The sequence below is a fragment of the Aquila chrysaetos genome, unplaced genomic scaffold (genome assembly GCF_900496995.4).
Source record: "Aquila chrysaetos chrysaetos unplaced genomic scaffold, bAquChr1.4, whole genome shotgun sequence".
Taxonomy (NCBI): Eukaryota; Metazoa; Chordata; class Aves; order Accipitriformes; family Accipitridae; genus Aquila; species Aquila chrysaetos.
Window position 1 is genome coordinate 1 of NW_024470426.1, and position 12894 is coordinate 12894.

Consider the following 12894-nt stretch of genomic DNA (forward strand, 5'->3'; position numbering starts at 1 on the left):
AGCCGCCCCAAAACCCCCATTTTGCCCCGCATTTTCCCCCCCCAAACCCCCCATGTCCCCCATCCCCCCCAAACTACAGTTTCACCCACGTTCCACCCCCACCAAAACCACCATTTTCCCACCCAAGCCCCCATTTTCGCCCCCCAAACCCCACCCTTTACCCCATTTCCCAACCCAAACCACAAGTGTCCCCACAAAAAACCACCATTTACACCCCCCCCAAACCCACCATTTTCCCCCCGTCCCCCACCCCACCAAAAAGCCCGCTAGGCCCCCCCCCATTCCCAATGGCGAGCCCCACGCCAGCAGCCCCCCGCCCTGCTCCATCAGCCCGTGGGCGATCCCCACCGGCATCTCCAGGCCCTGGACGCCGTAGGGGGGGGGGCGGGAAGGGGGGGTCGGGGGCCGCGCCCCCCCCGCCGGGCTCCCCCAGGTCTTCGAAGTGGCCGACCACGTCCGAGACGGCGAGGGAGGGGTCGGCGTCCAGCGCGATGGGGGGGATTCGTAACTCCTTCGGCCCCAGGCTGGGCGTGTGGAAGGTCTGGGGGGCTCACGGGTCCAAACGTCGGCGCGACGCGACCCGAAACGCGGTTTTTTCCACCCAAAAAACCCCCCGTCGGCCCCCCCCCCCACCCGGGGGCGGCCGCCTGCGGAGCGGTTGACGGGCGTAGTCCCCGGTTTCCTGGCCTCCGCTCGGGGGAGTGCTTAAAGGTTTGGATTTTTAGTCGTTTTTGAAGGGCGAAAAGCATTTTGGGGTCGTTGGGGGGCCGTTTTGAGCCATTTTCAGGGTGATAATCGGGATTTTTTGAAGAATTGGACGTATTTTCAACTCCAAAGTGCCCATACGGAGTGCTTAAATTGATTTTTTAGTCGTTTTTTGAAGGCGAAAAGCCAGATTCGCGTGGCGGTGGGCCGTTTGAGCCATCTTTCGAGGTGATAATCGAGGATTTTTGAATGGATTTGGGAAGATACTTCTCATCTCAAGTCACCGTCGGGGGTTGCTTAATTTGATTTTTTAGTCGTTTTTGATAGGCGAAAAAAGCCAAGATTCGGTGGCCGTTGGGGGCCGTTTGAGCCATTTGTCAGGTGATAATTGGAGGTTGTGAGGAATTTGGGATGAATGTTTCACCTCAAGGTCCCACTCGGGAGGCTTAAATTTGGATTTTTTCAGTCGTTTTTGAGGAAAAGCCAGTTTGTGGGGGCGTTTGGGGCCGTTTTGAGGCCATTCGCACGGGTGATAATCGGGAGTTTTGAAGGAATTTGGGATGAATTTCACATCAAGTCCATCGGGAGTGCTTATTGGATTTTTGAGTCGTTTTTTAAGGACGAAAAGGACATTTGGGGGCGGTGGGGAAATTTTGATCATTTACAGGGTAACTGCATTTTTGATAAAATTCGGTAAGAAATTCACACAAGGTGGGCCCTGAGGGGTCGAGGGTGGGGTGGGGGGGGTGGTTGGTGGTTTGTGTGTTGTGAGGTTGGCGTGGTGGGGTGGGGGCTGGTGTTGGGGGGTGGTAAAAAAATTTCGGAAGAATTTTTCACCTTCAAGGTCCCCATCAGGAGTCATTAAAGTTGGACTTTTTAGTCATTTTTTAAGGTAAAAAGCCCGTTTTGGGGGTGTTGGGGCCGTTTTGAGCCATATTTAGTTTATAATCTGAATTTTTGAAGAATTTGGGAAGAAACTTTCACCTCAAGTCCCATTGGAGTGCTTAAAGTTGGATTTTTTAGTCGTTTTTTAAGGCGAAAAGCCAGTTTTGGGGGCGTTGGGGCCGTTTTGAGCCATTTTCAGGGTGATAATCGGGATTTTTGAAGGAATTTCGGAAGAATTTTCACCTCAAGTCCCATCAGGAGTCATTAAAGTTGGACTTTTTAGTCATTTTTTAAGGTAAAAAGCCCGTTTTGGGGGTGTTGGGGCCGTTTTGAGCCATATTTAGGTTTATAATCTGAATTTTTGAAGGAATTTGGGAAGAACTTTCACCTCAAGTCCCATCGGGAGTGCTTAAATTTGGATTTTTTAGTCGTTTTTGAAGGCGAAAAGCCAGATTCGGTGGCGGTGGGGCCGTTTTGAGCCATTTTCAGGGTGATAATTGGGATTTTTGAAAGAATTTGGGATGAATTTTCACCTCAAGTCCCATCGGGAGTGCTTAAATTTGGATTTTTTAGTCGTTTTTGAAGGCGAAAAGCCAGTTTTGGGGGCGTTGGGGCCGTTTTGAGCCATTTTCAGGGTGATAATCGGCATTTTTGAAGGAATTTGGGAAGAATTTTCACCTCAAGTCCCATCGGGAGTCATTAAAGTTGGACTTTTTAGTCATTTTTTAAGGTAAAAAGCCCGTTTTGGGGGTGTTGGGGCCATTTTAAGCCATATTTAGGTTTATAATCTGAATTTTTGAAGGAATTTGGGACATATTTTCATTTCCATTCCCATTTAGAGTCATTAAATTTGGATTTTTTTAGTCATTTTTAAAGCAAAAAGTTGATTTGGGGGCTGTTTGGGCCATTTTGAACCATTTTTAGTGTCATAATCTCAATTTTTGAAAAAATCTGGGAAGAATTTTCACTATGATTCCCATTGGGAGAGGTTAAATTTGGATTTTTTTAGGCTTTTTTTGATGCAAGAAGCCGGTTTTGGGGGTGTTGGGGCCATTTTGAGCCATTTTTAGGTTTATATTCTGAATTTTCCAAGAAATTTGGGACATACTTTCACTTCAAGTCCCCTTGCAAGTCATTAAATTTGGATTTTTTTAACTTTTTATTAATAAAAAAAGCCCATTTTGGGGGGAGTTAGGGCAATTTTAAGCCATTTTTACGCTTACAATCTGATTCTTTAAAAAAGTTTAGGACATATTTTCATTTCAATTCCCATCAGAAGTGATTAAATTTGGATTTTTTTCAGCTTTTTAATAATGAAAAATGCCTCTTTTGAACCATTTTTAGACTTATAACCTGGTTTTTTTAGTAATTTCAAAAAATATTTTCACCCGAATTCCCACTTGGAATGGTTCAATTTGGATTTTTCAGGCTTTTTTAAATAAAAGAAAACAATTTAGGGGGGGTTGGGGCCATTTTGAGGCTGATTAATTTTCCGATTTTTGAAATAAATTTAGGAACAGTTTTCACCCCAATTCCCATTCTGTGTGGTTTAATTTGGATTTTTTAACCTTTTATTAATGAAAAATGCTAATTTCGGGGGTGGGTGGAGTAATTTTGAAGTTTACACTCTGAATTTTTAAATAAATCTTGAAAATATTTTCACCTCAACTCCCATTCTGGGTTGTTAAATACGAATTTTTCCATTTTTTATTAAGAAAAAACCCTATTTGGGGGGGTGGGGTCTATTTGGGGGGGTGGGGTTGTTCTGAGCCATTTTGGGGGTTAAAAACTGCTTTATTAAAGGAATTTGGGACCCAAACGTTGACCCCAATTTGTTCTCCGGGGGGTTAAAAGGGAATTTTTGTGCTTTTTATTAACCAAAAAAAGAAAAAAAAACCCAACCAATTTGGGAGATTCGGGTGTTGTTTTTTAATAATTAGAGAGTTTAAAATTGGGGTTCTTTGTGGTTCTAGGCACAATTTTAACTCCAAGTTCTACTTTGAAAGATTAAACGTGAATTTTTCAGCCTTTTATTAATGAAAAAAGTCAACTCTGGGGGAATTTGGTGCTATTTTGGGGGGTAAAAACTGATTTTTCTGGGGTTTGAGGAACAATTTTGACATCAATTCCCTCTTTATGGGGTTAATTTCGGTGGAGTTTGACTTTTTATTAACTGAAAAAGACAATTTTGCTTTTTTATTAACTGAAAAAGACAATTTTGTGTGACTTTGGTGCTAGTTTGAGCCATTTGGGGGATTTTACTACCACTTTGAGTAATTTGGGGGGAATTTTGCTGCTATTTTGAGATATTTTAGTAGATTTTATTGCCCTTTTTAGCTATTTTAGGGGATTTTAGTGCCATTTTTTGGCTATTTCGGGGACTTCAGTCCTTTTTTAAGCAATTTTGGGGGAAATTTGCTGCTACTTTGACATATTTTAGTGGGTTTTAGTGCCATTTTTAGATGTTCTGTGCAATTTTACTTCCATTTTGAAATATTTTAAAGAATTTTAATGCCATTTTGTACTACTTTAGGAGAAATTTGTGCTATTTTGGGGCGGTTTAGTGCCATTTTTGGTTATTTGGGGGCATTTTAGTGCCAATTTAAGCAATTTGGGGGGGATCTTACTACTATTTTAGTGGATTTTAGTGCTTCTTTCAGGTATTTTGAGGTATTTCACTGCTGTTTTGAACTATTTTGCGGGCATTTTTTGTGCTATTTGGGGGGATTTTGCTGCTCTTTGGAGCTATTTTGGAGAATTTTAGTGCCATTTTTGGCTATTTGGGGGGATTTTACTGCCATTTTTGGTTACTTGGGGGATTTTGGTGCCAATTTAAGCTATTTTGGGGGGATTTTGCCGCTATTTTGAGCTACTTCAGTGGATCTTGGTGCCATTTTTAGCTACTCCGGTGGATTTTTCTGCCATTTTGGGGGGTTTTAGTGCTACTTTTATATATTTTGGGGGGATTTTGCTGCCACTTTGAACTTCTCTGTGCTTTAAACCTCCCATTTCTGAGCATTTCGCCCCAATTTCCCCAGGAAAAAGCGAATTTTTTCCCTCTCTCCCCCCACCGTCCACTTCCTGGGCTGCCTTTTGAGGAATTTCACCGGCTTTTCGTTCGTTTTCACCCGTCGACCCCCTCCCGCTGGGTCTGACCCCCCCGAATTCGGGGGTTCCCCCCCCCACCCCGTGTTCTCACCTCGGCCCCGGTGAGGAAGGGGTGCGCCGTGCCGGTGATGGCCAGGTAGTTGTCACTGCCACCGGGGAACTGGGGGGGGGGGATTTGGGGGGGTCGTGGGGGGTGAGGGCGAGCACCCACGGGTGGGGGGGGGGCCCTGGGTGCCCCCCCCGAGGCCCAATTTCCCCCGTGGGTGCCCCTCCATGACCCCAATTTCCCCTGTGGGTCCCCCCCCTGTGGCCCAAAACCCCCCGTGGGTGCCCCCCCGAGACCCAAAACCCCCGTGGGTGCCCCCCCCATGACCCAAAATCCCCCTGGGAGTGCCCCCCCCGAGACCAAAATCCCCCCCGTGGGTGCCCCCCAAGACCCAAATCCCCCCCCGGGTCCCCCCCCATGACCCTAAATCCCCTGTGGGTGCCCCCCCGAGACCCCAAATCCCCCCTGGGACCCCCCCCATGACCTAAGATCCCCCATGGATGCCCCCCCCGACCCTAAATCCCCCGTGGGTGCCCCCCCGAGACCAAAATCCCCCCGTGGGTGCCCCCCCCGACACCCAAATCCTCCCCGGGTCCCCCCCCCGTGACCGAAGACCCCCCGTGGATGCCCCCCCGTGACCCAAACACCCCCGTGGGTGCCCCCCATGGCCCTAAATCCCCCGTGGGTGCCCCCCCAAGACCCCAAATCCCCCGTGGGTGCCCCCGCGTGACCCCAACCCCCCCGTGGGTGCCCCCCGTGACCCCGATTCCCCCCCCGGCTGCCCCCCGTGACCCCAAATCCGCCCCCCCCCCCCCGATTCCCCTCACCTCCATGGCTCCGCCGCCGAAACGAGAGGCCTGCCCCGCGGGCGGCCTGCCCCGGAACCGGAAGTCCCGCCTTCCGTTCCCGCGACGCCACTTCCGGGGAGCGACCATAGAGTGGTGAGGGGAGGTCGCGGTGGGGGCGGGGCGCGCACGCCGCGGGGGGCGGGGCCGTGGGGGTGGGTGGGGCTCCGGTGCGGCCACGCCCCCTCGGGGGAATTGGGGGGGGTAACGGGGGCGGGAGGAGAGTAGAGAAGCGTTGGAGGACTGGGCTAGAGCGTCGACGGAAGCGGAGCGGGGGGGTGGAAACCAACGAGGCGGCGGGGCGGAGCGTCTCCCGGAAGCGAGGTGAGGGCGGGGAGGGCGTGGCCACCGCCGGAAGCGGGAGGAGTAGAGGCGGCGTCCGCCGGCGGGCAGAGCGGCCTTTGGGGCGGGTGACGGCGTCATGCCGCGCGCGGGACGCGTCCGGTACGTCATCGGCGGCGACGCCCCGGGGCGGGGGGGGGGGGGGGTGGTGGTGGGGTGGGGGGGGGAGGGGGGGCTGTAGGGGTCTGGTGGGGGGGCGGGGCTATGGGGCCGTATAGGGGCCTATGGGGGGGAACGGGGCCTACAGGGGCCTGGGGGGGGGCCTGGGGGGGTATGGGGCGGTATGGGGGGGTACGGGGCCTATAGGGGCCTGGGGGGGGGCTGTGGGGCCATATGGGGGGGCTATGGGGGAGTGTAGGGGCATATGGGGGGCTATGGGGCGGTATAGGGAGGTATGGGAGGGCTATGAGGCAATATAGGGGGATATGGGGGGGGCTGTGGGCCGTATGGGGGGCTATGAACAGTATAGGGGGGTGTAGGGGCCTATCAGGGGGGCTGTGGGGTCATATGGGGGGGCTATGGGGTGATTTGGGGGTATGGGGGGGTTGTGGGGGGGCTATGGGGCAGTACAGGGAGGTATGGGAGGGCTATGAGGCCATATAGAGGGCTAAGGGGGGGGGCTATGGGGTGGTATAGGGGGGATATGGGGGGGCTATGGGGCAGTATAGGGGGGTGTGGGGGGGGCTATGAGGCTCTATAGGGGGCTATGGGCAGTATAGGGGGATATGGGGTCTAAGGGGGGGGGGCTAACGAGGCCATACAGGGGTCTAAGGGGGTGCTATGGGGTGATATAGGGGGTATGGGGGGGCTGGGGGGGGGCTATGGGGCAGTATAGGGAGATATAGGGGTCTACGGGGGGGCTAATGAGGCCATATAGGGGTCTAAGGGGGGGCTATGGGGGGGTATAGGGGCCTGGGGGGGGGATATAGAGCTCTGTGGGGGGGATACGGGGGGCACGTAGCCCCTCCCCGCCTCCGACATCATCAGGACCACCCCCCAAAATGGGGCAACCCCCTCCCAGTTTTGTGGCCCCGCCCCCCCCCCCCTTTTGCCCCACCCCCCTAATGACCCCCCCCCCCCCCCAGGAACGAGACCTCCCGATTGGAAGACGCCCCCCCACCGCGCCCTCCAGGTCATCGCCAACCTCAGGTGACGTTGAGGTTTGGGGTGGGGCGGGGGGGGGGGGAGGTGGGAGGGGCCAAACCCCACCCCCCGAAACCAGCTGTGCCCCTCCCCCACAATTTGGCGGCGTCTCGGCGCACCGGTGGTGGAAGAGGAGGGCGGGGACGTTGGCCAAGGCGTTGACGTTGGCCAAGACGTTGGCCAAGACGTTGACCGAGAGGTCGGCGTTGGCCAAGACGTTGGCCAAGATGTTGACCGAGAGGTCGGCGTTGGCCAAGACGTTGGCCAAGACGTTGGCCAAGACGTTGACCGAGAGGTCGGCGTTGGCCAAGACGTTGGCCGAGCCGTTGGTGCCGTCCTAAGACGTTGGCCAAGGCGTTGGCATTGGCCAAGATGTTGACCAAGACGTTGACCTTGGCCAACGTGTTGGCCGACACACAACAGGCCGCCTTGGGCGTTGCCGGCGCCGGCGGGGTGTTGGTTACGGGGCCAAGCCCCAAGATGGCGTCAACGCCACGCCCCCCTCAAGCCACGCCCATCCCAAACTCCACATTTGGGGGGCTTTTTACCCCAAAATTTAAGGGTTTTGCTACTTATTTTTTAATCCCCTTCTGAGCCCCCCCCAAAAAGGGTTTGTTTTGGGGCAAAACGCGCCGCGCGGGTCTCTTTACGTTGAATGAAAAACTCAACGTTCTTATTGAGCTTTAAGTTGGTTAAAAATGGCCAAAATTGGTGTTTAAGACAATTTTTAAAGTGGTTTTGGCGGTTATTTATTGGTAATTTATGTTTGTGGGGTTTTAGAAAGATAAAAAGTGTTTGAAAACGGATTTTCACCCCGTTTTTATAAGTTTTTTTGGAAGAGGAAGGTAAAAACATGTAGTAGGGATTTGCTCTTGTGTTCTTTCAAAAAAAGAGCAAAAAACGGTTTTTTGAACCTTTTTGCTGAAAAAAATATGTAATAATTTCACCAGGAAAAACCCACTTGAGATTTTTAATTAATTGGGGGGGGGGGGGGGGCGGTGTATTGTATTTTGGTGATTTAATTTATTCCCTCGCCGGGCGGCTTTGCCTCGGGGGCTCTGGGGAGAATAATTGTAGCTCCTGGTTTGGTTTTGGGTTAATTTTGCAGGAAAAAGGTTAATGTGGAGCAGGGTAGTTCCGTTGCGGGGTTGTTGGGTGCCAGTTTGAGCTATTTTAGGATTTTAAATGGATTTTTTTGGGTGCGTTGGCCCCAATTTTGACCCCGATTTCTTCAGGGTTGGTTAATTACAGGGGGTTTTTTCCCCCCTTTCCTCAACAAAACAGTGAATTTGGGGGAAATTTGGTCCCATTTTTGAGTCACTTTGGGGGGGTTAAAACTGATTAATTGGGGGTTTTGGCCACAGTTTTGACCTTAATTTCCTTTTTGGGTGGTTAATTCTCATTTTTTTCCAGCTTTAGTTAACTAAAAAGTCAATTGCGGGGGGCTGTTTTGAGCTCTTTTTGGCAGTTTAAGAGTGATTATTTGAGGCTTTTTTCTCACAATCTGAACTCAAATTTCCTCAGAACGATTAATCACGTTTTTTTCTGACGTTTATTAACAAAAAAGTCCATTTTAGGGGAATTCAGGAGTAATTTTCAGTTCGTTTTGGGACGAAAAGTGAATATTCTGAGGGGGTTTGGCCACAATTTCACCCCCAATTTTGTCAGGGATCGTTAATTATTAGTTTTTTGGCCTTTTATTAACAAAAATACATCAATCTGGGGGGATTTGGGCATAGTTTTGCCCATGTTTTTTGGTTCAAGAGTAATTATTGGAGGGAGTAGGGCCGCGATTTTGACCCTGATTTTCTCAGAGTTGGTTAATTCTGAATTTTTATGCCTTTTGTTAACAAAAAAAGTAAATTGGGGGGGGGGATTTGGGTGCTATTTTGAACTAGTTTTGGGGTTAAAATTGATTTTTTTTTTTTAGGGGAGTTAGTCACAATTTTGACCCCGATTTCCTCAGGAGCTGGCTAATCAGAGTTTTTCCTGCTTTTTATTAATAAGTAAATTCGGGGGGGGGGGGGGGGGGGGGGAGGATTTTGTGCCATTTTCCAGTTGTTTCTTCATTCAAACCTGATTTTTTTCAGGGGTTTTGGCCTCAATTTTGACCCCAGTTTCCTCGAAAAACTAAAAAAAAAAAAAAAAAAGGTTAATTATGAGTTTTGTGTTCTCATTAACAAAAATGACCGTTTTGGGGGGTTTTGGGCGCAGTTTCACGTGATTTTTGTAGTTTCAAACTGCTTTTTTGAAAGGGTTTGGCCACAATTTTAACCCCAATTTCCTGAAAAACGGTTAATAACGGGGTTTTTTTTCTCCCTGTCGCTTTTTCGTTAACGGAGTCCGTTTGGGGGGATTTGGGGGTTAAAACTGCTCTTTGGCCACAACTTTAACCTTGATTTTCTCAGGAACGTTTAATTGTGGATTTTGCTGCTTTACATTAACGAAATAGTCGTCAGTTTGGGGAAATCTGGGTGCAATTTTCAGCTATTTGGGCGTTTTTTTCGAGGGGCTTTGCCCACGCTTTCCTCAGCGGTGTCAAACCGTCCAGTTCCCCCCCCCCCCTTTTTTTTTTTACCAAAACTGTTAATTTCGAGGTGGAATACCTTTATTTTTGGCAGCTATTTCGTATTCCGGTGCGCGACGGCGATTCCGAGGCGGGTTTTTTTGACGGGGCGAAAGCAGCTGGGGGGGTGTTTTGGGGTAAAAATCAAGGGGTTTGGGGGTGAAATCAAAGGGGTTTGGGGTGAAATCGAGGGATTTGGCGGTTAAATCAAGGGGGGTTGAGGTGGAATCAGGGAGGTTTGGGGTGAAATCAAGGGGTTTTGGGGTTAAATCAAGGGGTTTTGGGGTTAAATCAAGGGGTTTTGAGGTGAAATTGGGGGTTTGGGGGTGAAATCAAAGGGGTTTGAGGGTGAAATCGAGGGATTGGGGGTGAAATCGAGGGATTGGGGGTGAAATCGAGGGATTGGGGGTGAAATCGAGGGATTGGGGGTGAAATCAAGGGGGTTTGGGAGTTAAATCAAGGGGGTTTGGGGCAAAATCAAGGGGGTTTGGGTTAAATCGGGGGTTTGGGGGCAAAACCAGGGGGGGTTGGGGCAAAATCAAGGGGATTTGGGGTTGAATCGGGGGTTTGGGGGCTAAATCAAGGGGTTTTGAGGTGAAATCAAGGGGGTTGGGGGTTAAGGGGTTTTGGGGTGAAATCAAGGGGGTTTGGGGTGAAATCAAGGGGTTTGGGGGTTAGATCAAAGCGCTTGGGGGTTAAATCCAGGGCTTTGGGTTTAAACGAAGGGGGTTGGGGCTTAAACCAAGGGCTTTGGGGTTAAACCAAAGGCTTTGGGCGTTGAAACTAAGGGGTTTTTTTTGTGGTGCCGTTTGGTTTTTTTTGTTTTTTTTTTTTTTTTTTTGTTGTCGTCGTCGGCGCGGGCGCCCTGAGGGCCGGCGGCGCAGGGGTTAAGGACCCCTCGTCCCCTCAGAGCGCACAAGATGGCGGCCGCGCCGGGGGCTGCCCGCCGCGCTGCCTGGTGACGCCGACTCAGGCAAACGCCGCGGCCACACCCCCCCCCCCCCTTCCCTCTAAGCCCCACCCCTTCCCCCCTTCCATTAACTCCGAAGTGCGGGCGCCCGGTGTCACTTCCGAGTAAGTCCCTCCCCCTTCCGAACCTCTCAACCAATCCTTCCCTCTTTCCTCCCGTCCGGCCGTCCAATGGCGTGAGGGGGAGCGAGGAGGGGGTGGGGCGGGGCCTGAGGGGGGCCCGCCGAGCCGGTTGGGGTGCGGCGTGCACGCGCCCGCCGCCCCTTGTTCTCGCGCGCGCGCCCGCGGGGTGAGGCCACCGCCGAAACGCGGGGGGGGGGGGGGGGGGAAGGACGTCAATATTCCCCCCCCCGCCGCCCCTCCCCCCCTCCCTTTCCTTGCCCCTCCCCCACCCTCCGGAGACCCCCCCCCTTTCCCCTCCCCCACCCCCCCGAAGGTAAGGCCCCGGCGGTTTTAATTTTTTGGGGGGGGGGGGGGGGATGGAAGAGGGGGGTGTCCCCCCCCCCCGTCATCACCTCACGGGGGGTTCGGTCCCGCCTCGGGGAGGGGAGGGAGGGCGGGGGGGGGGGGGGGCCCAGTGAGACCAGTTGGATCGTACTGGGCGGCCCAGTTCCCCCACGACTGGGCACCCCAGTTCTCCCCCTTCCCCTCTTACTGGGCATCCCAGTTCCCCCATGATTGGGGACCCCAGTTCTCCCCTTTCCCCTCTTACTGGGCAGCCCAGTTCCATCCTAACTGGGCATCCCAGTTCCCCCACGACTGGGCACCCCAGTTCTCTCCATTCCCCTCTTACTGGGCTGCCCAGTTCCCCCATGATTGGGGACCCCAGTTCTCCCCTTTCCCCTCTTACTGGGCAACCCAGTTCCATCCTAACTGGGCATCCCAGTTCCCCCACGACTGGGCACCCCAGTTCTCTCCATTCCCCTCTTACTGGGCTGCCCAGTTCCCCCATGATTGGGGACCCCAGTTCTCCCCCTTCCCCTCTTACTGGGCAGCCCAGCTCCCTCCTAACTGGGCATCCCAGTTCCCCCATGATTGGGCACCCCAGTTCTCCCCCTTCCCCTCTTACTGGGCACCCCAGTTCCCCCATGGTTGGGCACCCCCATTCTCCCTCTTCCCCTCTTACTGGGCAGCCCAGTTCCCCCATGATTGGGGACCCCAGTTCTCCCCCTTCCCCTCTTACTGGGCAACCCAGTTCCCCCATGATTGCCACCCCAGTTCTTCCCATTCCCCTCTTACTGGGCACCTTAATTCCCCTCTTACTGGGCTGCCCAGTTCCCCCATGATTGGGCACCCCAGTTCTTCCTCTTCCCTCTTACTGGGCTGCCCAGTTCCCCCACGACTGGGCTGCCCAGTTCCCTCCTAACTGGGCATCCTAGTTCCCCCATGATTGGGGACCCCAGTTCTCCCCCTTCCCTTCTTACTGGGGTGCCCAGTTCCCCCACGACTGGGCAGCCAGTTCTCCCCCTTCCCCTCTTAGTGGGCTACCCAGTTCCCCCATGATTGGGGACCCCAGTGCCCCCCATTCCCCTTTCCTGGGGGTCCCAGTGCCCCCCATTCCCCTTTCCTGGGGGTCCCAGTGCCCCAGTTCCCCCCTAACTGGGCGTCCCAGTTCATCTCTAACTGGGTACCCCGATTCCCCCCATTCCCGTCTTACTGGGTGTCCCAGTTCCCCCCTCAGTGGGCACCCCAGTTTCCCCCATTCCTCTCTTGCTGGGGGTCCCAGTTCCCCTCTGACTGGGCACCCCAGTTCCCTCTATTCCTTTCTTACTGGGGGTCCCAGTGCCCCCCACTTCCCCTCTAACGAGGCACCCCAGTGCCCCCCATTCCCCTCTTACTGGGGGTCCCACTTCCCCTCTTACTGGGCACCCCAGTGCCTCCCATTCCCCTCTAACTGGCCATCCCAATTCCTGCACGACTGGGCACCCCAGTTCCCCCCTTACTAGAGTCCCAGTTCCCCCCATTCCCCTCTTACTGGGGTTCCCAGTACCCCCCGCTTCCCCTCTTACTGGGCACCATTCCCCCCCCCCCCTCGCCCCCGCAGCCAGTTTTGGGGGAGTCTGTGCATTTTTTTTGCGGGGGGGGTTTATGGGAAGGGGTGACCCCAAATTTGGGGGGGCGGGGTCAATTGGGGGGCGGGGTCAATTGGGGGGGCAGGCTTTTGTGGAGGGGGGGAAGCACTTTTGGGGTCCCCCCCCCCCTAATTTTTCTTCTTTTTCCCCCACAGCTCGGAGTTCCGGACCCCCCCGCCGCCCCTCGCAGCCTGACGTGAGCCCCCCCCCCAT

The 12894-nt window shown here is 53.2% G+C and overlaps 1 protein-coding gene and 1 long non-coding RNA gene across 2 annotated transcripts; one reads left to right on the forward strand and one right to left on the reverse strand.

Moving 5' to 3' along the window:
- Nucleotides 1–229: 229 nt before the first annotated feature.
- Nucleotides 230–5679, reverse strand: LOC115338530 (DDB1- and CUL4-associated factor 10-like; the record flags this gene model as incomplete). The annotated part of the gene is made up of 3 exons (XM_030007149.1): nt 5572–5679; nt 4790–4858; nt 230–541 (listed from the first exon to the last, which is right to left on the reverse strand). Coding segments are annotated over exons 1-3 (489 nt in total), but the record flags the coding sequence as incomplete, so codon positions are not given.
- Nucleotides 5680–5843: 164 nt separating this feature from the next.
- On the forward strand, nt 5844–12877 carry LOC115338532. The gene is made up of 3 exons (XR_003922422.2): nt 5844–6033; nt 7017–7080; nt 12837–12877. It is a non-coding gene; the product is annotated as an uncharacterized LOC115338532 (long non-coding RNA).
- Nucleotides 12878–12894: the final 17 nt, after the last annotated feature.